This window comes from Protopterus annectens, chromosome 13.part0, assembly GCF_019279795.1.
Source record: "Protopterus annectens isolate FY-2018-M chromosome 13.part0, PAN1.0, whole genome shotgun sequence".
Taxonomy (NCBI): Eukaryota; Metazoa; Chordata; order Ceratodontiformes; family Protopteridae; genus Protopterus; species Protopterus annectens.
Genome location: NC_056747.1, coordinates 522,836,512 through 522,860,295, shown reverse-complemented (window position 1 = coordinate 522,860,295; position 23,784 = coordinate 522,836,512). Strand labels below are relative to the sequence as shown.

Here is a 23,784-nt window from a genome sequence, read left to right as displayed (position 1 = left end):
TAAACTCCTCTGATTGATTGTTATAGTTATCATGCAATATTTTATATGCTCTTCGAATTATTTGTTTTTTTTTAATAGCAGCTTCTGTTCTAGATTCTATTAAAAACTCTACCAGTGCTGGTCTTTCATTTAAGAGCCCCCTATTTCTTTCTCTTTGCCTATACTCTGATGTCAATCCTTGATAGGGAAGGCAATCTCTAACCTGCAGTCCAAATAAATTCTTGGCCTGTTCCCATTCTATGACCTTTCCCTTTCTAGTTATTTGCTGCTAATACCTTGATTCCTTTGCCAGTTTTCTCCAATAAATTCCAGCCCCCTCTTGCCTATTATCTGTATCCCTAACCAGAGTCATCCCTATCAACAGAATCTCTTTTCTCCATTCTCATGTTGGTTTAGTTCTTAGAATTCTCCCTGCTGTTTTATGAATACAATACTCTGTATGGTTTTTGTTGTTCTCCTTAAGAGTCTGCATCCAAAATCCCAATTTCTCCTTATTTCTAGAGCTTTCCCCTTGTATCATCATCATTCCATTCCACTTGAATTATAGTTTTCTGCTTGTGCTACATATAAGAGCCTTAACTGTGTTGCTCTGAAATACCCCCTCAAATTGGGTAATCCTAGTCCGCCTTGTTCTATTGGAAGAATCAGCTTATCCCACTTGATCCTTGCAATCTTCCCGTCCCAAATAAAATCCTTCAACTTTTTTTTTTAATTGCTATCCACAGCTTCTCCTCTGGTTGATAACAATACGCCTGCCCTGTGTATAAGACAAAAAGGACTAAAAACATTTTAATTGTTTGCATCTTGGCATCCATATCCATATAACAAAACAATTTTTGTATTATATTCTGTTTAGTCTCATCCTACATATACTTAGTTGCTACAACAGAGTCATTTCTAATCCATATTCCTAAATCCTTCATTTTATTGGATATTGTTGGACCAATTCGTGTGTGGGTGCATAATTTACCACTATTGCCTTTGTTTTAGCTTCATTAATTTTGTATCCTGAGAAGATTTGAAATGGTCTTAATATATTCCAAAACACTGTAATGTCCCTTTCTGGTTCTGGGGTTCCTATTAAATGATCAAAGACACATTCTTTTGAACGCGTCTTGATCAAACTTGAAAGCACGAAAAGGCAAAATAGCGAAATGGCATATAAGTGAATTCTTTCCCTGGGAAAGAAATCGCTTGGCCGCTTCCATTACTTTCCCGTTTTCGTGACTGTAGTGCAATCTTGGAGTTGGTATATTTAAGTAGGGGGTGTGGGGGGGCACAGCCCCCCACTTTAAGTAATGTTTTACTTTTTTTTTTTAGTGAAACAGCGATTTTTTTTCCAAGGGAAAAAAATCACTGTTCTAAGCATTCCAGATTGTAAGCTTTCGCTTACATGGGTCCGATAAATTATCGTTTCCTTTTTTACGCGTTCGATGATTTAACGTAGACCCCTAGTTTTGTTATGTTTAAAATAATATCTGCAAATAAAACCAGCTTTTCCTGACTACCATACCAATTATATTCTTGAATTTTTGAATCCCTTATTTTCTTTGCCAGTGATGCTAAATATTATGCAGACAACAAATGGAAAAGTGGACAACCCTGCCTGGTTCCTCTACTCAAGCATAAGTTACCAGTGAGGACCCCACCCACTTTAATTTTTGCTTCCAATCCCTCATATATACTCCTAATCAACCTTATAATTGTATCAGGGAAAGCAAATGCTTCCATTGCCCTGCTCATGAAGTCCCAGTCTACTCTGTGAATGCTTTCCCTGCATCAAGACCCACCAATAACAGTGGTATTTTCTTACATTCTGCTTCCCTCTGGATCATCAGTGTTCTGTTAATATGGTCAAATGTTTGCCTTCCCTCCACAAAACCACACTGATCCATATCTATCAATTTTGGTATCACTTTTGCCATTCTTTTAGCCATCATAGACATAAACACTTTATAATCATGGTTTAGTATTGACATGGGCCTGTATGAAGCTGGATCCAATGGATCTTTACCATCTTTAGGTATTACCATTACCACCGCTTTCTTCCAGGATGCTGGTACTTTTCTTCCTTTTAAAATACTGTTAAACAAAACCTTCCTGATCTTTATCAGTTTTTTCCAACATCTTCCAAACTTTCACAGGAATACCATGTATTCCTGGGGACTTTCCTGTAGATTGGTTATACATAGCCATTTTATCTCATCTCTTCCTATCCTAACTGTTAGTAATTGAGCCTCATCTACCTCTAACCTTGGCATATTTAATTCTTCCATAAACATTTCCATTTCCACCTTTTCTTGATTTCCATATTTCTATGCTTTGTACAAACTTTCATAAAATTTCCAAAATAGTTCTAATACTTCCACAGGAACTGTTATCTTCCTTGTTATAGGCACCCTAAGCTTGATGACAGCCCTTTCCACTTTCTGTTGCCTGAGTCGTTGTGCTAAAAGTTTTTGGCTCTAGAATTATCAAAAAAAAGTTGCTTAACAGCAGCTTTTCTAAACTTGTGCATATTATCATTATCAAGGTAATCCCTTATTTTTTGTTTAGCATTCTGCAGTTGCTCCTTTACGTGTTCTGAGAGATTCTCCCTATTTTGCAATAAATAACTCTTACTTCTTAACCATATCTCCCTTTCCTTTATTTCCACCCGAATTTACAACTCTACTTTAATTTTATCCCACTTCCTAGCTATATTTTCAGAAGAAATTTCTATCTTCTCTAGTAACTCCTGAATTAATTCCAAAACCCATTCCTTAAATTCCTTTCTTTTCAACTGATAGGTGAGAAAGCAACAGTGTCTCATTTTTATTTCGTTACCGTGCGTTTTTATTTTTATTTTAGAACTGCGGTGGTGGTGCTGCGGTAGCGTTGTCACCTCACAGTAATACGTTGTCCTGTTCGATTCTCAGCTAGAGCGTCTTCTGTGTGGAGACATGCATGAATGGGCGTCCCTTCCTTGAAGGTTGTGCATCATGGCCGGCAACTCGGCACATAAAAATGTACTGACAATCATTAGCTGACCGGAGTTCCGCTGTGGCGACCCCTAACCGGGAAAAGCCGAAAGACACAACAACCTTGCATTTTTATTTTAGTTGTTATTGGTGCATGATCTGAAAAAGTTATTGGGTGCATTTCAAGACCTTCAGTTAAATGCATATGTTCCTGGAAATACAAAAACGGGGCTAGGCTAGATAGAATTTATATCTTGGAGAATAATATGTAAATTCACTCCGAACTCCTAGTATTTCAATGCACATCTTCCATGCCAAACATTTTCATAAATTTCTTCAAAAATCTACCCACCTTCATTATATTTTCCCTTCTAGGCCCCCAGACACATCTGCACTGTTGCAAACCAAATTCCAATCTCCACCTATAAGTAATATTCTTTGCTGAATGATGAATATTTCTCTGAGAATTTTCTTAAGCTCCATTATAGCAGTTTTACGTAGAATGTAAATGCATGCCAGTGCAATCCTCCTCCCTTGCCAGTAGTCCCTTAGTACTATACATCTTCCATTATTATCTTTTTTCCTCTTCTTTCACTATTGGAGCTCCTCTTGCAGTTAATAAAAGTACTCCTCTTTTCCTTTGTCCCAGATATTCTGCTGAATAACCAACCTGAAAACCTTTCTTTATCAAATTTACATGTTCATTTCTTTACAGTTGTATCTCCTGTAGTATAGCTATTTGTACTGTACATTTTAAATATAGTTCACGACTCTTTCTTTTTTATATTTATCTGTAAGACCATTCAGATTGAAAGACATTACAGAAAGCATCATTTTCTTACATAGTTATTATGTCACCTTTTATGTATAGCTGCTTTTTTGTTAAATGTCTAGTTCCATCTTTTATGTTACATGCATGTACTGTTCAGCAGGTTGGTCTTTTACACAATTGTTTCTTGTCATAACCATTTCAGCCTATGCCACAGCTTGCATAACGTTTTTTTTTGAAAGCCCTCAAACAGAAGAAACAACCACCCCCCCCACCAAACCTGTCAACTTAGTAATAAAACACAAAATTATGTACATCTTCAATTGTTGAAGTTTTTGCTTTCTAATAAGAACAAAAGTTCTTGGCTGATAGCCACACAGACAGCCTAGAGTTAACAACAAAAAAGATTAGTCATGCTAATGTGCATGGTACAGCCTAAGTTATTAGTAAGTACTACTTGAATTTGTCTATCTTTATAGCTCTCCCTTCTGAGAAAACACTTGATGCTTTCAGTAAACACTTTCTCCATGCCACTTCTCTTTATCAAACTGTCTTCTAGTGACATGCAAACCAGACGCAAAACTGCTAAGGATACCTTGTTTATTAGAAAAAAAGTATTATAATATTCAGTATTCTTTTTTCATTTACATGCTTTGTAATAAACTTATTATTGGGTAATGCCTAGAGTCTTAAGCCAATCATTTCCCTATGCAAGCATGGGAAAAGCATACTGATTTTTCTTTTGTCATACTCTCTTAGCCAGACCTTTCCTCCCCCCTTCTCTACCTTTAACCAGACCTTTCCTCCCCCCTTCTCTTCCTCCTCTTTTTTTTTTACATTGCAGTGACTACAATTCTTAAAATTGAACAAAGAAAAAGGAGAACACCCAAAGCACCTGTTTATATTACTATCCCCATTGCATTAAAAAAAAAAACTGAGAAAGATTTACTTCGTCTGATTGATTTTGTCTTATCTTTAAAGCTCTCCCAGGTGGGGAAAACCCCTGATTGCTTTCAAAGAACATCATGTCCTAGCCAATTTCTCTCTTCTTTTTCCCTCAGCCAGTCATCTTCCACCAGACCGTCTCCAGTTTCTCTTTATCAGATTGTTTCCATGGAGACATGAAGACCAGCTGCAGAATTACTGCAAAGTTTATACGCATTTGCTAGAAAAAAAGCATCATAATAATCAATATTATTTTTCATTTGCTTGCTCTGTCTTAAAAACAATCAATCTAAGGTCCTTAATCCAGTCACCTCTCAATACAAGAATGAGAAAAATTACATTAATTTTAACTCTGTCACACCTTTCTAACCAGGCTCTTTTTCTGTCTCATTTTTTTAAATACATTGCATTGCCTGTATTTATCAAAACTGTACAAGGAGACAGAGAAGAGGGGAGAAAAAGAAAAAAAACACAGCACCTGTTTACAATCCACATTACACTTAAAACAGCATGCAAAGAAAACCACCACACAGTACTATTCAGAAAAGAAAATGTTTTCTTTACAGTTAGCTTTCTCTCCTCTCTTCCCCTCCCCAAAGCATTTTTCTGAACATTAATGACATGAAGTAGGACATATACTTTAGAGTGCCCCACAAGTCCAACAGATTTTGAAAAAGTCCAATATTTACAGATTTTCTTGTTCTGTCACATTTCACAAATATAATTATTGCATTGCAGTTCTACAGTAAGTTACTGGTTTTATTATTGTTCGTCTCCATCACCCAAATCCTGTCTCTGCTTCATTTCTAGGATACTCTTGATTCTTCTAGTCAACTCTTGTCCTCCCTTTCTTCTCTCCAACATTTTACATTGAAATACTGGAAAAAGATTCACAGGTGCAGTCTCTGTGTGGTCTTTATTTCCAGAAGAACAAGAAGCAGAATCTCCTTCTGTTTCACAACTCACTTGTTGTTGGACAAACTTTTGTATTTCCTCCTTAGCATGCACTTCATCAAAAATTGATTTTGTCCCTCCAGGCAAGAATACCTTATAGACAGCTTGATACAGCAGTTTGAATCTCACACCTGCATCTCAACATGCCCTTAATAGTAGAATGAATTTACTCTTCTGCCTGGTGTACAATGAGTAATCATTCTCCATAAATATTCTGCTGTCTCCCACTTTTAGTAGTTTGTCCTTCTGGCACAGTTTTATCAGAATCGGCTCCTCCTGCTGTTAGGATTGCATCTTTATTATTAAAGGTATAGGTTTCTTTCTTTATAGCCAGGTTTGGAGCATATGCACAATATGCTCTTTCAACTAACAATTCCTGCTGTTGAATACCACTCAAGTTGCTTATTTGTGCTTTTATAAAATTAATGCAGTCTGTTCCTTCCAGCTTCTCTGGTATACCATCCCTTTCTACTTTGATTTATAATGTTTTCCTTGTGGTATGTGTTTCAAATATGTTTGACTTATTTATAAAACTAAAGGGACTAGAAACATTTTCACTGATTACTTATTACTGTCCACATCATATCCATAATCAAGAGCTTCTAGTTTCTCACTTTTTGTATTATTTGTTGTTTAATCTGTCCCACATATCCTTAGTTCCCACAACAGAATCCTTTTTAATTCATATACCTAAATACTTCCTCTTATGTCTCCAATTCATGTTTGGGTACAGAGTTTACAACTGTAGCCTTTGTTTTATCATTAATTTTGTATCCTGATCTGAAACTGTTTCAAGCATTGAAATGTCCTTTTCTGGATTTATCAAGCAAATAAAGCAAACCTTTCTTGATTGCCATATCAATTATATCCTTGAAACTGTGAGTCCTTAAGAGCGGTTCTAAATATAAACATAGGAGAAAGAGAACACCCTTGCATGGATCCTCTCTTCAAGCACAGCTTGTCAGAGAGGAACACTCCATCCTTACTTTTTGCCTCCATCCCTTCAAGTGACTCTTCCTATTCAACCCTATTATTCTATCACGGTATTCAGATGCTTTCATTTCCTATTCATAAACTACCAGCTGACTTTATCCAATGCTTTGTCTGTATCAAGGCCCACCAGCAATAGCAGTATTTTTGTACATTCAGTTGCCCTCTGGATCATTGTTCTGTTAATTTTGTCTGATGTTTGCCTCCTCTCCACTGAACCACATTGATCTATATCTATCAATTTTGGCAACACCGTTGCCATTCTTTTAGCCACTATAAACATAGACACTTTATAATCATGGTGTATATTTGAAATGGTCCTCTATGAAGCTGGATTATTATTTTAGTTTATTTACATTTGTTGACCAGGAAAATCTGACTGGACACAGGTCCTTTTTCAGCAGAGGCCCGGAGAGAAAAGCTCCACAATAAAAACAACAATTAGTTACAAGTATAGGTAGGTTTTGTTTAATAATAGTAGTAAACAGTTATAGTTCAAAATGAAATTATTTAGTTAAATGGTACAACACTTATATCACTGGTGCCATAAAGACTAACAAGTATTTTATAGCTGAACTAGCAGCTATTACCCTTGAATAACAGTGGCTAAGATTACAGCTGAGGCATAGGTTTACACGCAGTATATTTGGCTGCAATCCAAGGTAGTTAGAGAGGTTGGGGTAGAGATGTTAGAGAGGTTTGTTACAGGGGCATGTCCAGTGTGTTTTAGATGAAATTTTAGAGCAGCTTTGAAGTTAGGCTGTGATGACTCAGACGTTATAATGTGAGGAAGGGTATTCCATAATTTTGCTATGGAGTAGGGGAAGAGAGCTTCTCCAGCAGAGTTCCTGGTTTTAGTTACCTGTAATTGATTTTTGTTGCTGGAGCATAGTGGTCTGGTGGTATGGTAGGGCTGGAGTAGATTTTGGAGGGAGAGGACTTTTAGAGGATGATTTAGTAGTTTGTGGTTGAGTGAGAGTTGGTACCATTGAAGGAGGTGAGTAGGTTCTAGCTAGCGTAGTTCAGTAAGTGAGGTGCAGTGGTGGCTATGGTAGTTTGTGCCAGTGGCAAACTGCTATTTTGTTGCAAGCTTCGAGTTTACCTAACTCACTTTGCCTTAGGTTGGTAAATATTGGAGAGGCATAGAGTATGGTGGAGATAAGGTGGCTATTTGCAACTGAAACATTGGCTGTTTTGGTGAGGAATTGCTTATTTCTGTATAAAGTTCCTAGTTTATTGTGTACTTTTTTATGGTTGACAAGATGTGGATGTCAAACTTGAGGTTATTGTCAATTTCAACTTCAAGTAGTTTGGTGTGGTCTGTTGGGGGGATAATGGTGTTGTCATTGGCTTTAATATTAAATTGGTGGGTGTTTAGATTGTGTTTGGTGGGTTGGATCTGTTGGGTCTTTACATTCTGTAGGTATACCAGTCACCACAGTGTTTTTTCAGGATGTTAGAGCTTCCCCTCCTCTTAAAATACCGTTAAAAAAAACTTTCTTAATCTTTATCACTTTCTTCCCTCCTAGCTTCCAAACTTCACTAGAATACTGTCTGTTCCTCGAGACTTTCCTACTTGATTGATTGTACCATTTTTATCTCTTTTCCTCTTCCCTTAACTACTTATTTATTGTTGACCATCATCCACCTCTAACCTTGGCATATTTCAGTCTTCCATAAAGACTTCCATTTGTGTTTTTTCTTGATTTTCCCATTTCTGTATTATACAAATTTTCAAAAAAAAAATTCTGGAATGTCTCTAATATTGCTACAGGATCTCTGGCTATTTTTCTTGTTATAGGTCCTTAAATTTGGCAACAGACCTTTCTTCTTTCTGTTACCTAAGATATTGTGCTATAGGTTTTGATGCTTTTGTGTTATTACCAAAAAAAAAAAAAACAGCAATCTTTCTAAACTCATGAATATTATCCAGGTAATCCCTTATTTTCGTTTTAGCACACTGTAGTTGCTCATCTGCTTGTTCTGAGAAATTCACCTTCTTCTGCAGTATATTAACCTTCGTCAGCCTCTCTAAGTAATGTGCGTTACTTATTAACCATATCTCTTTTACTTTTATTTTTGCTTTGTTTTTAAACTCCACTTTCATTTTATCTCACTCTCTAGCTATACACTATGGAGTATTTTCTATCTTTCCTAATAACTCCCGAATAATTTCCACTACCCATTCCTTAAATTCCTCTCTTTTTAATATGTAGGTGAGAAAGCACCAGTGTCTCATTTTTACTTCATTACCCCACATTTTTATCGTAGTTATTATTGGCGCATGATCTGAAACAGTTATTGGATGTGTGCCAAAGCTCTTAATGAAATGCACATGTTCCTGTAAAATATAATTTCTGTCTAGTTTAGCCCAGTGTTTGTGCCTTGGGGAATAATATGTAAATTATCTGAGTTCCATTACTCCCCTTTTCTTGTTCCTGATACTCTACTAAATGTCCAACCTTTTTTTTTTTGTCAAACACAAATGATAATTTATGTCCAAATGTGTCTCTTGTAACATTGTTATTTGTGTCCTACATTGCTTAATATAATTCAATACTCTCTGCTTTTATACCTTTAAGGCCATTTAAATTCCATGATTATATGGACAGAGTAGTCATGATGATAGAATCATATTACTCCCACCTATTGTACATGACAAGGCTGGTCTAGTTCCATTATCAGCTGGAGTGCCTTCTTTCAGGAGATTACATGGGTTTTCTTAGGGTACACCATTTTCCTTCCACATTCCAATGCCTTGCAGTAGGTGGAATGAATACTCTAAACTGACTATAGATGTGTGTGTGAGATATGAACATATGGCTAACAATCTTGTCCCATAAAAAGGAAAGAATTTGTTACAGAAACATCTAAAACCATTGTCATTGTTGCGCTGGTCTTTGCCATAATGGGCAGAAGAGGGAGAGAAATTATACATAACAGTTCTTTTAAATATGTATTTCCAACTTTTAGCTTACATGCACACCCTAATTTTGGGCAGGATTGTCTTTTAAGCAGTTGATTTTCTCATCTCCATTTGAACCTGTGTCAATTTTTTTCCAAGACTTTTTGCTTCAGTGAAAACACAAACAAAAAAAAAAATCAACCCCATCCCCTTTAACTTAGAACAAACACACAAAAATATTATTCTTCTGTATAGGAGCAGTCACTTAAAATTAAGTACCCATTTTAAAGTACAGATTACAGCCTGTATTCTCATTTACACTGATTGCAGTCTGTTTTTTTTTGTTGGGTCTTCTCCCCTCCCATGTGTGAAAAACAGCTTGCATACATTCAGTTCATTGACTTTTTATCCTAAGAAAAAGTGCACTAGCTACATTAAAATAATTAAACTAATTTGTGCCCTGTTCTATTAAATGCATTAAAGCATTAAGATTTCTATTAAATGCATTAAAGCATTAAGATTTCTGAGGGGGGGTGTTACTATTTCTTCTCTTCCAACAGTTTCATACTGTTTATTTTTCACTGAACTGCTTGCCACTGCACCCAAAGCAAAGAGTGCTCAGAAATCTCAAGATTAGTTGTTTGCACATGCAGATAGCTTGTCCCAATTAAGTAGTCAGCAATGAGAAAAATTTAGCTAACAACTTTGTAGACTCATGAAGGAATATTTGTACATTTCACTTAGAATATAAATGTACAGACTTCCCTTGGCCAACTGCCTATACTTGCTGATTTCATCTCACCCACTGAGGGAAAAATATATATATTAACTTTGCAAATAACAAGAAACTTACCTTGTCCGTGCCTTTCATTATTTTATCTTATTTTTCAAGCCTATTTGCTTAAAAAAAATCCTTGTCTGTAAATTAAACCAAGGACATTGCTCTCGACAGCCCCTCTTGTCAAAACAGGGGAAATTACTATCTATCAGAAAGTTTCATGATCAGACACTAAAAGAATTGGTTTTAATATATGTGAACATTCATCTTTACATTTTTAGTCAGAGAATAAAAATGCACTTATGCTTAGTCTCCTCACAAAGACTAGGGAGCTGTTGCTAGAAATTATTTTTCTTTACATGACATTACTTATATTGTTAAAAGAAGATGCTCTGCACTGTGCAGTGACTAGCAGTTCAGATATAAAAGTAAAGGCAAAATAAATCAGTCATCTACTTCAATGGTGAGTACCTCAGCTGTGTACTATTTAAATACTAACTAGCTATTGTGGTGTTATTGAATGTATTGAGTCACCTTCCCATTCAAAACAGATAAAGATTAAACTACATTATTTGATTAATTGCAGGCAGGACCTAATGAGGACTTGATACATTCCGAGTCTCCAACCAGGCAAGAGATTACTGGAAATAAAACCAACACTCCTAAAACATGCCATAAGGAAATGATGGGAACTAAAGGTTAGTTTTATTTATTTAATATATCTGTGAGTTAGTATGTGTTCAGTTGAAACTGTTTATAAAGATAGATATTAGTGCAAGACATAAATGAATAACTTCAAATATTTGTGTGTGTGTGTGGTGCACATCATCATAAAGAATGTTGCATGTATTCTAAGAATTAGTCTCTACCATTAGTTTCCAGAAACATTGTAAGGTTAGTATTGCCAACTCCTTACAGGACATTACTTTTTACATCATGTTACCTGATGTTACACGTTAAGGTTTTCTGGGTGCCTCACTACCTCATACACCTCTGGGTGTTGTAGTTTTTTCTTTTAAGCTTTACACATATTTGTTTAGAATACGTGAAGAGTGGTCTTCCATTCCTTTTCTTCAACCTACTTGTCACCAGTTTCCAGTTTAGCTTAGAGATTAGCTGGACTGACTTAATTATTGGCACAAATTAGTCACTTATAGACCATACATACATTTTTAGTAAGTAAAGTGCCTCTGTTTTCAACTGTCACCAGAGTTATACTCCATGGAATATTCAAACCCCTTTACTACAATAGCATTGACCCTGTATATCCTTGTCAGCACTAATTTATGACATGGGGGATAACTGACTTCAAAAGTTGTTGATATGTCTGTATTTAATTGACAAGTATTTATTCACAGTTTTAATAATTTTCAGTCTTTCATGTCAGATTTTTTTTCTGTTTGCACTTGTGCCACTTTTTAAAAATGTTTAATAAAACTGTTTAAAAAAAGATTAAATGGAAGTAAATGCTTAAAGATCACATTTAAAGTACTGAAACAAAGTTTTATTGTTAGTGTTTGCATGCATCCATTTACATGTGAACACTCTTATGTAAAAATAAAACTTGATTTCAAAGCACTTTTTCAGAAAATTAACATTTAAAAACCTTCCAAAGGTGTGTAAGCTTGTAATGCCATATTTATGGTATAGATATTAATGTGGTGGGAGGAGGAATGTATGCTACTTTGTGGGCCAGTCTAATTAGAATGAATTAGAGTGAATAAAAGCTCGAGAAACAATTATTTACTTGTCAGCCTGTTAATTTAAGTTTGGCAAAAAACTTTAACAGCTTGGCAAAAAAAAAAAAATCACTTTAACAGTCTGGCAATTAAATAATTATTTCACGAGCATTTAGTCATGCTAAACCATTTCAATTACACCTGGCTGCCAAAGTGATGTAGACCCCCTCCTCCCTCCATATTAATATCAATGCTGTAAATACATCAGGACTAGCTTTCACTTCTATGTTTTGAAGCTTTTATAATGTTAGTTTTCTAAAAAAAGTGCTTGAAATGAATGTCTGTTTTTATAAAATAATGTCTGCATGTGGAGGGATGCATGCAGACACTTTTATATAAAAGTGAAATTTTGTTTTGTAACTTTAAATATGATCTTTAACACCACCTGTTTGATCCTGTGCAAAATATGGGTGCAGTCTAATAAGAATATTTTCCTAAAAGTATAGTATTAGAGTCATGCTTCAAATGAATTGGTAGATGATTTTTTTTAATTTTGGCTTTTAATAGGGTTTAGTTGGTATCTGACTAAATAACAAATACCATTCTCGGCTTTCAGCATTACATTAGCAATTGTATATGCACCAGCATGATCACTTCCTTTTGGACAGTGTCCAAGGTACAGGAATTCTGATCTGAGGAAAATACAGGAAGAATACCATTTCAAACGTATGTACAAGATGTAACGTGCTAGCCTAAGCTGGAAGGATAATGCACAATTATGTTAAAATTACTGTCCAAAGCAAATTTGGAAGGCTGATTCTAGCTTAGCCATTAGGTCTATGCTGGACAGAAAGATCATTGGCTGCGTAAATAAGACTTGGTAAGAGAGAGGCCTGAGCAGTTGCTAGTGGCGGATGATCATTTTGAAAAGATGTGTATATTCCATTGGGTTTTTAGTTTGCTCACAGCACTGCCTTATTTACATGGTGGTCAAATTCTAGTCCTGTATCTTTTGTTTGTGTTAACTTGCTGTAGGCCTAGAGTATTTGGAAAATTGTGCAGTTACCTTAGTTATGACATTATTAAGACAAGCAACCTTCATCCCATTTTGTACCAAATTATAACTCATTTACAATAGGGTATGACCATTGGTAATCTTTTGGATGCATATGTCAGGGTTATATCATCAGCATATTATACTGTAGTGGAACTAGGGGTGGTGGCTTTTTTTTTTTTGCCTTTAAGATAAAAAGAAGGGACATAATGACCTCCACTTGAACTCGGTTGGGAAGGAGATGTAGCTTTATTTCACCTGACCATCTGAATGTACTCAATCAGCATGATAAGTGAAGAAGGTGAGATGGAACAATGCACAACACGTGACAGCAGTAAGCTGAGATTTGAATATTATATAAGATATAAAAGAACTGGAAAAGGGATCTTTAGAAGAGGGAAGGAGCCCATTACATAGAAATAAATGGAATGATACATGCATAACAACATTCAGGAGGAGGAGTAAGGTTTAAGGGAATCTGTCATTCAGCAATTTTTTTGTAATGTTGGACTCATAGTAGCAAAGAAAATATATGTGATGTATACTGTATGTAAATGGGAAATATGTTGAAATGGTTTGTTTTCTTTTCTGTTAATATATGTTTGCCTTTGTTAAATGAAAAATAAAAAAACTTTAAAAAAAACAGTAAGTTGTGATTCACTGGTCGATATGCTATGAAAAGATCAAGGAAGTTTGTGTTAAACAACTTACCTACTGTAACTACTGCTATTTGAAATCAGTAAAGTAGCATAGTGCCATGTGCATATCATGTCCAGTTCTGAAATAATATTGCAGTGCTGAGAATAAATTGCAGCATGATGACAAGGTGCATTAATTGCTTGTGAATGTACTTTGGATATATTTGCTAGTGGTAAAAGCAAGGATATATGATAGTACTGTGGTAAATCGAGAATTCCCACTAGATAGAAACAAATGAAGTAAGCTGGAAGATTTCCAGTTCTTTGGGATATAGATACTTTTTATTTAATGTGTAAAAATAATATGATGGAGGGTACATTGGCTTTTGATGTCAATTTTAGGTTCTCTGATGGTAGATTTCAGTAAATATGGAAGCGAAGTAGATTGCAATGTGCTGAGATGTTTTTGTTTAAAAATTGGGATGGATTTTAACAGAAGCAACATCTTTTGAAGGTTATACAATATCATGTGGATAGTAGAAGCTTTGGTTACAGAGAAAACTGTTTTAGAAAAAGTAGTTGCTGGAGTGTGTGTCTCAATGCCAGCTGGACTGGAATCAGACCTGGGGTTGAGTTTCAGCATCTTTCCTGGATTTAGCAGTTTGGAAAGCAATCACTCTTAATATGGTCTGCAAAGCTTTTTCTGCAGTTGATTAAATTTCATTAAAAAAATGCAATTGAAGACTGCATTGACAAATGATTGTCCTTGTAGCTTGCACCGCTTCCTGCAGCTTGTGTGTTGATTGACTGCTTGATTGCTAGGTTTCTGAAGAGACGTTTCTACTAATTTCATTGATGATTTTGTGCTTTTTGCTTGGTATTTCCTACTTGGACTTTTCTAGCTCTAGACAGGAGTGGTTGTCAAGTCAAGAGAATTGTTAGGCAGCTTTTTGTACAGGACAGTATTGTAGCTTTTGTGAAGTAAGGCAGCAAAACTGTAATTAGGATTGTGGTTGGTTTCACTGCAATGGCTGGTTTTGAATGTCAGGGTTATATCATCAGCATATTATACTGAAGTTCTTGTTACAGGTAAATAAAGAAGGTCCTGTTTTAACTTGGAAGGTAGAAAGTTGGACTATTTGTGGCAGGTAAGCAGAAAGGGCTGCTTGGAATGCATATTGTGTTGGTAAAAAATAGCTTAACTGAAGTTAAATATTACAGATGAATGCTGTGTGCTTTCTTTCACTGAACAGCCATTGTCCATAATGTTTGATAACGGTTAATAAAGCAGGAAGTTGCATGGCATTGCAGTGACGATAGGTAAATTACATCTCTATTAAAATAAGGTTATAATAATGTAGCTCTTATTTTACTTTGGATGTTACTGTACCTGCCACCACCATATTTATAGAAGTTGATTTTTTTTTTGGGGGGGGGGGTATAATTAAAATAGCAAATTGAAACAAAGTGGAGTTAGTTTTTCCCACGTTGGTATGTTCTTCAGGTGCTCCACCTAGTAGGTAGGGGGAGCTGAAGAATTTGCACTACTTAGAATTGTCTCATCTTTTAAAGTTTGTGCAAATGTATTTAATTGTATGATGTACTTGTTGGATTCTAGTCAGTTGGGAAGACCTTTCAAAAATAATTTCACTCTTCTACATTCATTGTGCAGCTGAATGGTAGTTGTGGTATTGAAACCCACAAGGGAGTGATTTTTTTATCAGGTGCAACTGCTCACCTCATACTTGTTTACGTTTATATTTGTTTACTGTGGTAGTGCAGTGATGTCAGTGAGCCATTTGTAGGCATAACCCAGGTGAATAAAATCACATAAGAAATTAACAAATCATATTTACAGATACAGGGATATGCTAAGAAACAGTTTGACAAGCGGTTTAGTCTCAAAACATGAATAGAATAAATGGAATTATGCTTAACAGAGCTTTTTAGATAAGCGGTAGCCATAACGACTGAGGTGGTTTATGCTACAGGGGTAACAGCATATCATTATTTAGAGAAGTATGAATGGTTGCAAGAAAGGTGATAGAGGCATGCAGAGGGAAGAGGAGTAGAAAAAAGGCAGTGTGAGAGATCTGAAGAGAAGAGGGAGATAGAATTAATAAGAGGCAGGAAGTTGAGCTAAGGAAGGATAAAATAGGGATAAAGCAGTGTGAGAGAGTTGCAGGGGGGGCTCTTAGTGTTGTTTTGCTGCCAGATGAACAGTTACTTAGCTTCTTAGTAAGAAAGTCTCTCATCATTAATACTAAGAAAGTTTCATATCCCTTTTCATATAAAAATTGGGTACTTTTCCGTTATTAGGGCAACAGTTCTAACGCGCTGTAAAGGCTTATTCTTGTACCATTTAGTTGCTTACTCTGTTTCTTACAACATTTGCATGTTTCAGAAGCAGAATAACTGTTTTATGCAACTATTACATAACATATAGACAATAATTTTACCCTAAAATCTCAGGACATTTGCCATTTTTACAATTTTTTTGCAGGACACAACTGCCCAAAGAGGAACTGTCCCTCGCAAAGTGGGACAGGTGGTATCCCTAAGCTCCTAAAGAGGAATAGTTGAGATGAAGTCCCCTACACAAAGACTTATTAACATTGATCATTGATCCCTTCACACAGCAACTCAAAACTTAAAACATTTCCGATAAATGACAATTTACATTCAGTACAGTAAATTCACGTCTTTTCTGTGGAGTTGTAAAGTCTATACAGGAAGAACTCGTTCATCTCTTTTTGGCATAATAATAGTATTTAATGAATTACATTTTAAACAATACATAAAGCAATTTATATTGTGACGCGAGAACAATTTTTCTACCTGCAGCTTTCTGAGGTTAGTACTATTTACAAAACTTTGAACGCTCATTTCCACCTTCTACGATAAAATATATGCTGGCCGTATTTACAATCAATGTAGTGTTACAGTTGTCATGGTGGCGCCTGGTTTTATAAAACAGTCATATGTTTTATACAGTCCCACATTCTTGTTAGCTGAATAGTATATTTATGTGTTTCACACAGTCGTAGCCCAGAAGCTCCGTATATCTGACTGGGAAATCCGTAAATGATAGTGGTGTTGCCTGAATAGCTATCGCCCTCCATCTCCAAAATGTGTAAGCAATACTAACAGCTGAAATCAAGAAGCTCACGGGATGATTAAAACGTGCTACTGTATACTTATTACTTATAACTTTTCCCTGTGTTAGAACTGTTGCCCTGATAATGGAAAAGTACCAAAAATTGTTACTTCTTGACAGGAGCGGCCTTAGGTCAGACTGGTGCACTAGGCAAAAGGGCTCCATGGCATCCCTCCCACACCACCTGGTGCCCCCATCCAGGTCTACCTACACCAAAGAAATACTGGAAAGGCTCTCCTGCTAGAGTGGTGCCCTAGGCGGCCACCTAGTTGGCCTGTGCCTAAGGCCGGCTATGCTTCTTGAAAAGTTTGAGAATCTATATAGATTGGGGGACTGCCACCATGACAACTGTAACACTACATTAATTGTAAATACGGGCAGCATATATTTTATCGTGTGAAATGGAAAAAAAAAAGTTTTAGTTTTGTAATCTTAATATAGCCAATCTATATACTGTACATGTGTGTCTCACAGTTTTGGGATGCTTGTTAGACCAAGTCAGTAACATCCTTTGAAATTATTTTGCTGCTGTTCATTCATTATGCAACTGAAAGCTTATCAGTGACCAAGAAGATATGCATTTTGGATCGTGTGAGAGGTGCCCTTATACTGCTGTTTTGTCGCTACCAAGAAAAGTACACCCTTAATACTAATAAGGTTTTATGGCCTTTTTTGTTTACAATTGTTATTTGATGTATGCTGTCACAATTCTCTCTCTGTGTCATATAACACTTGGCAGAACAGATCAGGTGGTAACACCATTTAAAAGTTATTTTGCTATCTTACTTTCATTGTGCAACTGAAAATTTGCTATTGTTACACTGAAAAGCAAGAGGAAAAGGCTTGGTTGTAACTCTTCTCCTCAGTTTTGTTTAGCTGTTACAAGTACAGATGTGCAGCTTTTATGCGTCACCTAGGGGAGTAGTAGTTCAGAAGTATAAAAAACACAGTTTATATCTGTTGCATGTTATGGAGGTTGTTTGAGGGGTTTTGTACTTTTTAGTGCTTGTTCTGTGCATGTTATTTTCTGTGGCACTTAAGTTTTTTAGTGCAGTTTGTCATACAAGTTACAGTTGATATAGTAAAATGCAGTAGTGCACACTTTTTAAAAACATTTTTGTATGACTGAGTTCTTTTTTTTTTATCACTGTCCCTTAGCTAAATGGGTGTACTCAACCTCATGTGGCCTTCGAGTCATTTGATTTTAAAACTCCTGGTACATTGCTGCTGGTGGTCCAAATTCCCTGTATGAGTAGTCTGTCCTGAAGGCCAGCATAGCACTCTGCTTGATCTATAGTGGATCCTAGTGCATTTCTTGTTTTACAGTAACAAACTTTGGTTACACAGTGAGTGTAGGACTGCATATTGCTCATTGCTGATATTTAGTTAAGGCTGAGTTAATGTCTAATTTCAGATAGTTGTTGCACTTGATCTCACGTTTATCATTGCTGCAATTGCACTGCTGCTTGTACTGATTGTTCCACTGTTATGAAAATAATCATTACTGCATTTGAAGCTATTGCGTAAGACTGATGTAAATATGCACTTATTACTAATTACTTTACTGCTGCAATATATTGTTCTCACTTTTACATTTTTTGCACTTGTGAGCATTACCACTGTTACTTGTTGAGTCTATTGTCACAGCTCATATTCTTATATCAGTTAACCACAGCCTATATTATTACCACTTTCTGGTCTAATCTGTTGTACCCTTCCGTTGTATATCAAGAGTAGATGATAAAGATATACTGCTCTCTTGTACTCCTTCAGCTGCACTGACTGCTATGAAATGTCAATTGGCTCTTGCTCCCTTTTGTAGCCAGCCTGATAGCAGTGGGTATTTTGAGACAGTGTAACAAGTGCCTAATGCTTACCAATAACCTTTTATTGCCACCTCACAGTAATTCAGTATGCATGTTTACTGAACTTAGAAGTTACCATTTCACCTTGAAACACATTTGGTTATCCATGCTGTTGGGGTTGAGAACACTGCTCAAGTCTGCTAGACTAATGACTAAGAAACGCAGCCATTAGCTCACACAGAAACACACCCACATCGAACATGAAAACACATAGCCAGAACACATACCTCTAAGAGTCACAAGGATGGAAACTCTGACTTTAAGGCTCAATGAGACTGTATCTATCCACAGTAATGTTTTAATAACAGACAACTCTGTTGTCAGGCATATAGACTTCTCCCTTACCAGGTTGGGTAAAAATAGGTGGATAGCTGTCTTTCCAGAGCTAGTATCAGTAATGTAACAAGGGATTATTCTAACCCTTTATCCTTATAGATATGATTATGATATGGTAGTGGTCCATGTGGGTGCAAATGACCTTAGGCACTCTACGCAGAAGACCATGGTGAAGGGTTTGAAAAATTTTGTAGTGCTTGTGTCAGAAGCAGGAAAAACACCAAAGTCTAAGTGGCATTTTGCCATCATAAACTATGATGCTGGTGAAGACAAGGTAATTGGCATTAATAGTCTGTTATATAACTGGTATTTTTCTCATAGCTGATCTGGTTGATGTGTCATATGTCAGGCAAAGATGAAGTAGCTGACAAACCTTTCTGCTTTGTTAGTGATGTTTTATATCTCTCTTAACATGGCTTTCTCATTCTAGCTAAAGTTTTTTGTTGCCTCCATAGAGCCTTTATTTTTAGACAGAGCCATTGACTTCAGAGAAGTAAATGCCAAAAAGGGGTGATCCCAAGACTGATCGCTAAGGGACTGTGCTTATGACTAGCCTCTTTGTAGAGGTGAACTCCCCAGTTCTAACTCCCTAAGATCTTGTCTGTGAGCCATTTGGCTATACACCAGTTGACATAAGGGTTTATACCCAACGTCTTGATTTTGTCAACAATGCCTGAGCAGGTTAGTGTGTCAAATGCTATGGCCAAGTTAAGATAGGCAATGTGAACCATTTTGCCCTCATCCATTACTTTGGAGACCTTCCCAAAGAAGTCCACCAGGCTGAGTAGGCATGACCAGCCCTTGGTGAAACCAAATTATGTTGGATCCTGTATCTGGCGGTTTCCTATGCCATTAGAGATCATTTCCATGATAATTTTCTTCCATAACTTTGCATATGAGACTAGTGAGACTTATGGGTCTGTGAAAGGCCCACCTTTGTGCAGAGGGATGTCTGTTGCTGTTCTCCATTCGTGAAGCACAAAGCCTGTTTGGAAGCTACAGTTAAATAGCAATTCCAGTGAGACTGATAGGTAATGTTTCATAATATTTAGAAGGCATCCTGGGATATTGTCTCAGCCCACTGACTCAATGTTCTTGACCTTAGAGAGAGAGACCTGTTCCCTAGTGATAGCAGAGGGAGTTATATTTGATAGCATTTTCTTAGGGATGGTTGAGGGGGAGAGAGGGGTAAAGTTGCAGCTGAATTTGTCGGCTACTAGCTTTGCTATATCTTCTGCCTTAGTATAGGGGGTTTCATTAACAATGACCTCTGCGCACAATTCTGTATTGCCTTTGAGGTTGTGGACATAGCTAAAGAATGCCTTGTGGTTGTCCTTGGCCTGTGAAGCCAAATTATCCTCAAATTTGGCTTTGGTAGACTTTATTTGTCCTCTGTGTTTGTTTAGTTTGATGAGAGTGCTGTTATCATACTGGGTTCATAGGTTCATAGGTTTATACTAGGCTAACTGCCCTAGGGCATTTATTGTTAGAAATACTGTGCCCATTAGTTTGCTTTGCCTCTGTCCAGTAGTGACACAGAGATGATTGTCAAGATTTCTCTTGAACAGAGCCAGCGAGGTGCTCTGCCCTCACATGACTGGATTTTATTCCACAGCATGGGAGTCTTTGGGTGATAAATCTATCCCTCCAGCACGTCCTATTTATATCCATGCTAAGGTTTAAGTCTCTTGCTCTAGTGGTTTTGGTGGATTTGGTTTTTTTGAGGTGGAGCATGTCCATTAATTCTGGGTTGGTCATGGCCTTGTATGTCAGGCACAGGTCACCTATGAGCAGACGGTATGCAACTGAATAGAGTTGGAGTTTCTTCAGTCTGGCAGCATATGACAGGTTTTGGAGTCCCTTTATCCTTTTGGTGAGGAACTTTTGGGTCTCTCCAATTGCTACAGGTGTCGGGTGAGATACATCCCGAATGGGGCATTTGTACTCGTATCATTGGTCTGATAAGTGAAGAGTACAGGGAACAATGACCTCACTTGATCTGGATGTGAATCCCTTCATGATCAGGTGGGCAATGTAGAAGGTCTTTCAAACCACTTTAGCAACGTGAGTGTCAAATGAGAGGCCGCTGTCAACCTAGGTCCCCAGGTCCCTGATAACCTCTTCTGTGCACTATGGCACCCAGTTTGCAGTCATCCTTGTCAGCCATAGTCCTCCTATGTTTGCCTGTACTTCTGAGAAGTAGATGGAGTCTGACATGGCTCCAGCAACTCTAACCCTGTGGGTTCTGTCCTTTAGCCAGTTTACAACCCATCTTGTGACATATGGGTTTACATTTAAGCTGGTAAGTGTCTCTATAATTGTGGACTGCCTTTCCCTCATCAATGGCCTTGGTGACTGTTTAGATCTGCCCTTGACAAAGCCAAACTGGGTTGGGTCCAAGGTCTGCAAGTCCCCTATGTCCTTGTTTATGAGTTCCATTATGATCCTCTCCATAGCTTTGCAGACCAGGCTTGTTCGCCTTTGTGGAGTGGGACCACAGTTGCATATCCTGTGGTGAGGCTAAGATTAAACAGCTGCCTTATTTAGTTCTTCATTAAGTTCATTTGAGATGTCTGGGAGCCTACACTCAGTTGGGATAGTTATGAACCTGTCTGCCAGTATGTTGGCAATGTCTGTGGGTTCAGTGATTTTTGTATCATTTTGGACTAATTCTGAGCATATCTGGGAGTTTCCACCCAGGTTTCTGACATAGCTGAAGAAGGCCTTATGATTGTCTTTTGAATCTATGGCAATTTTTCTCTCAAAGTTGGCCTTGGATGATTTTATGGCCACTAGGGGTCATTTTTGCTTGGGTGCTGCCTAATTTTTGCCATCATTTTCTTCCTTCTGTTATACATATCACTGATGATGTGATTCCACCAGTGTGGCTAGCTTTTTGAGTTAGTTCTTTATTTTTTCCTGGTGGGTACAGCTGTCTCCATGCAGCTATTAACATGTATGTGTAAGGTTTCTGTGAACAGTTCCGCATAGGCAGCAGTGTTCAAACGTTTATGGGGGGGTTTGAAATTTTGCCAGGTTATTACTTAATAGTAGAAAGTTAACCTTAGAGTAGTTCCTGAATATTCCAGGATTAGCTGGGGTTCCAGGTTTTATTTTTACTTCAAAGGAGACCATTTTGTAGTCTGACCTTGCGAGAGAAGATATTACACTGTGGGTGTGCAGCACTCTCCCATATCAGTGAGGACCAGATCCAGTATGCTTGCACCCTTGGTTGATGTATTGACAATTTGGCCCCAGGAATTTGTGTTTACAAAATCCAGGAATCTCTGTGCCTGTATGTTTGGTGTCAGGTATGATTGCCAGGTTATAGTGGGGTAATTAAAGTCGGCCATAACTATGGTATTTGGTTGGATGGTGAGTGTTTCCAATAAGTTTAAATACATATTATGGGTTTCCTGGATCATAGAGGGGGACCTATAGCTTGCAAGGAAGTGGTATGGAATTTTTATCTATGATGATTTGAACATGGGGAAGCTGGAGTGCATTGTCCTGTTTGACCAGTCTTGAGGTATGTTTATTTTTTATGTTAATCAAGACACCTCCACCTGTAGTCCATGTCTGTATAGTATCTGGTCCACGTGTGGAAGGCATTATAGTTTTGCACTTCTGGTGTGCTCTTCATGGCTTTAAACCATGTCTCAGTGACCACACAGATATCTGCATTCTCTAGGGTGAGGAGAGCTTGTAGGGAGTGAAGTTTTTTGTTTAGACACCTAGCTTAGAGTAGTAAGACCTTTAGATTTTCTTGGTTTTGATTTGCTATGTCGGAAGTACTTTCAGTTTGGGATAGTCTAAAAAGGCACTATGGGGGAGGACAGTGTTTTAGCTAATATTTGAAAGCCTAGAGGGGAGAGGTGCAGACCATCCCTGGCAAAGCAGCATGGTCTATTGACCATGTCATTCCATGCTGACAAATATTGCACTCCCTTAAAATGACCCCAGAAACTAAGCTAATTATTAAAGTCATTCATCTTCTGTTTGTATTGTGACATCATCCTTGGAGAGAGTGAAATGCTGCTCAGTGCTAGGGTCATACAAGCCTGGGATACATATTTTGATAGTCTAGGGAGGTATGTTTCAGGCCATTTATAACCACATGGATTATAACTGAGTCATACTGGTACTTGTGGTCCAGTGACGTGAGTGCATGTGTAATGTGGCAGATCATGACCACTGATAATTTATTTTTATTTTTTTATTTAATTTATTTAACATTTGTTGACCGGGAATGTCCGACTAGGTTCCACAGAGCCTGTTTTCAGCGGAGGCCCGGGAGAAATGCTCCAGATGCATGTTTTAGGCACCCCAGCCGAGAATCGAACCAGAGAACCTCTTGCTGTGAGGCGACAACGTTAACCGCTGCACCACTGTGCCGCCCAAGTAACTGACTGTGACTGATGTGGCAGTGGAAAGTGAATGAGTATCCCATGTTTTCCTATTCGAAAGGTAGAAGTATGAGACATTTTGGTGTATGGCAAGTTTCAGCTGCCTGTAAGTTATAGGAGTATAGGGGTAGATGCAACAGGCACTTTCCCTGGTGGAAAGTGCAGTTGTTGCCAGTATATTGTAAAAAGTTTTGATAAAATTAATGACAAAATTTTACATGCAAAGGAAGATTTTCCTGTGACAGTATTGGTATAGTTTATGTTTGAAATGTCCCTGTGGTAAGGTATACACAGGGGAAAGTAAGAGAAGGTTCAAACAAAGATTGAAGGAACATGTTAGGGATGTTA

General features: G+C 37.3%; 1 protein-coding gene across 1 annotated transcript in view; it reads left to right on the top strand.

The window, feature by feature from the left end:
• Nucleotides 1–23,784, top strand: part of LOC122787927 (peripheral-type benzodiazepine receptor-associated protein 1-like) — a 1,795,954-nt gene that overhangs the window by 1,287,679 nt on the left and 484,491 nt on the right. Inside the window, exon 23 of the mRNA XM_044054852.1 lies at nt 10,888–10,999. Coding sequence (XP_043910787.1) covers nt 10,888–10,999 — 112 coding nt within the window. The remainder of the gene's footprint in view (nt 1–10,887; nt 11,000–23,784) is intronic.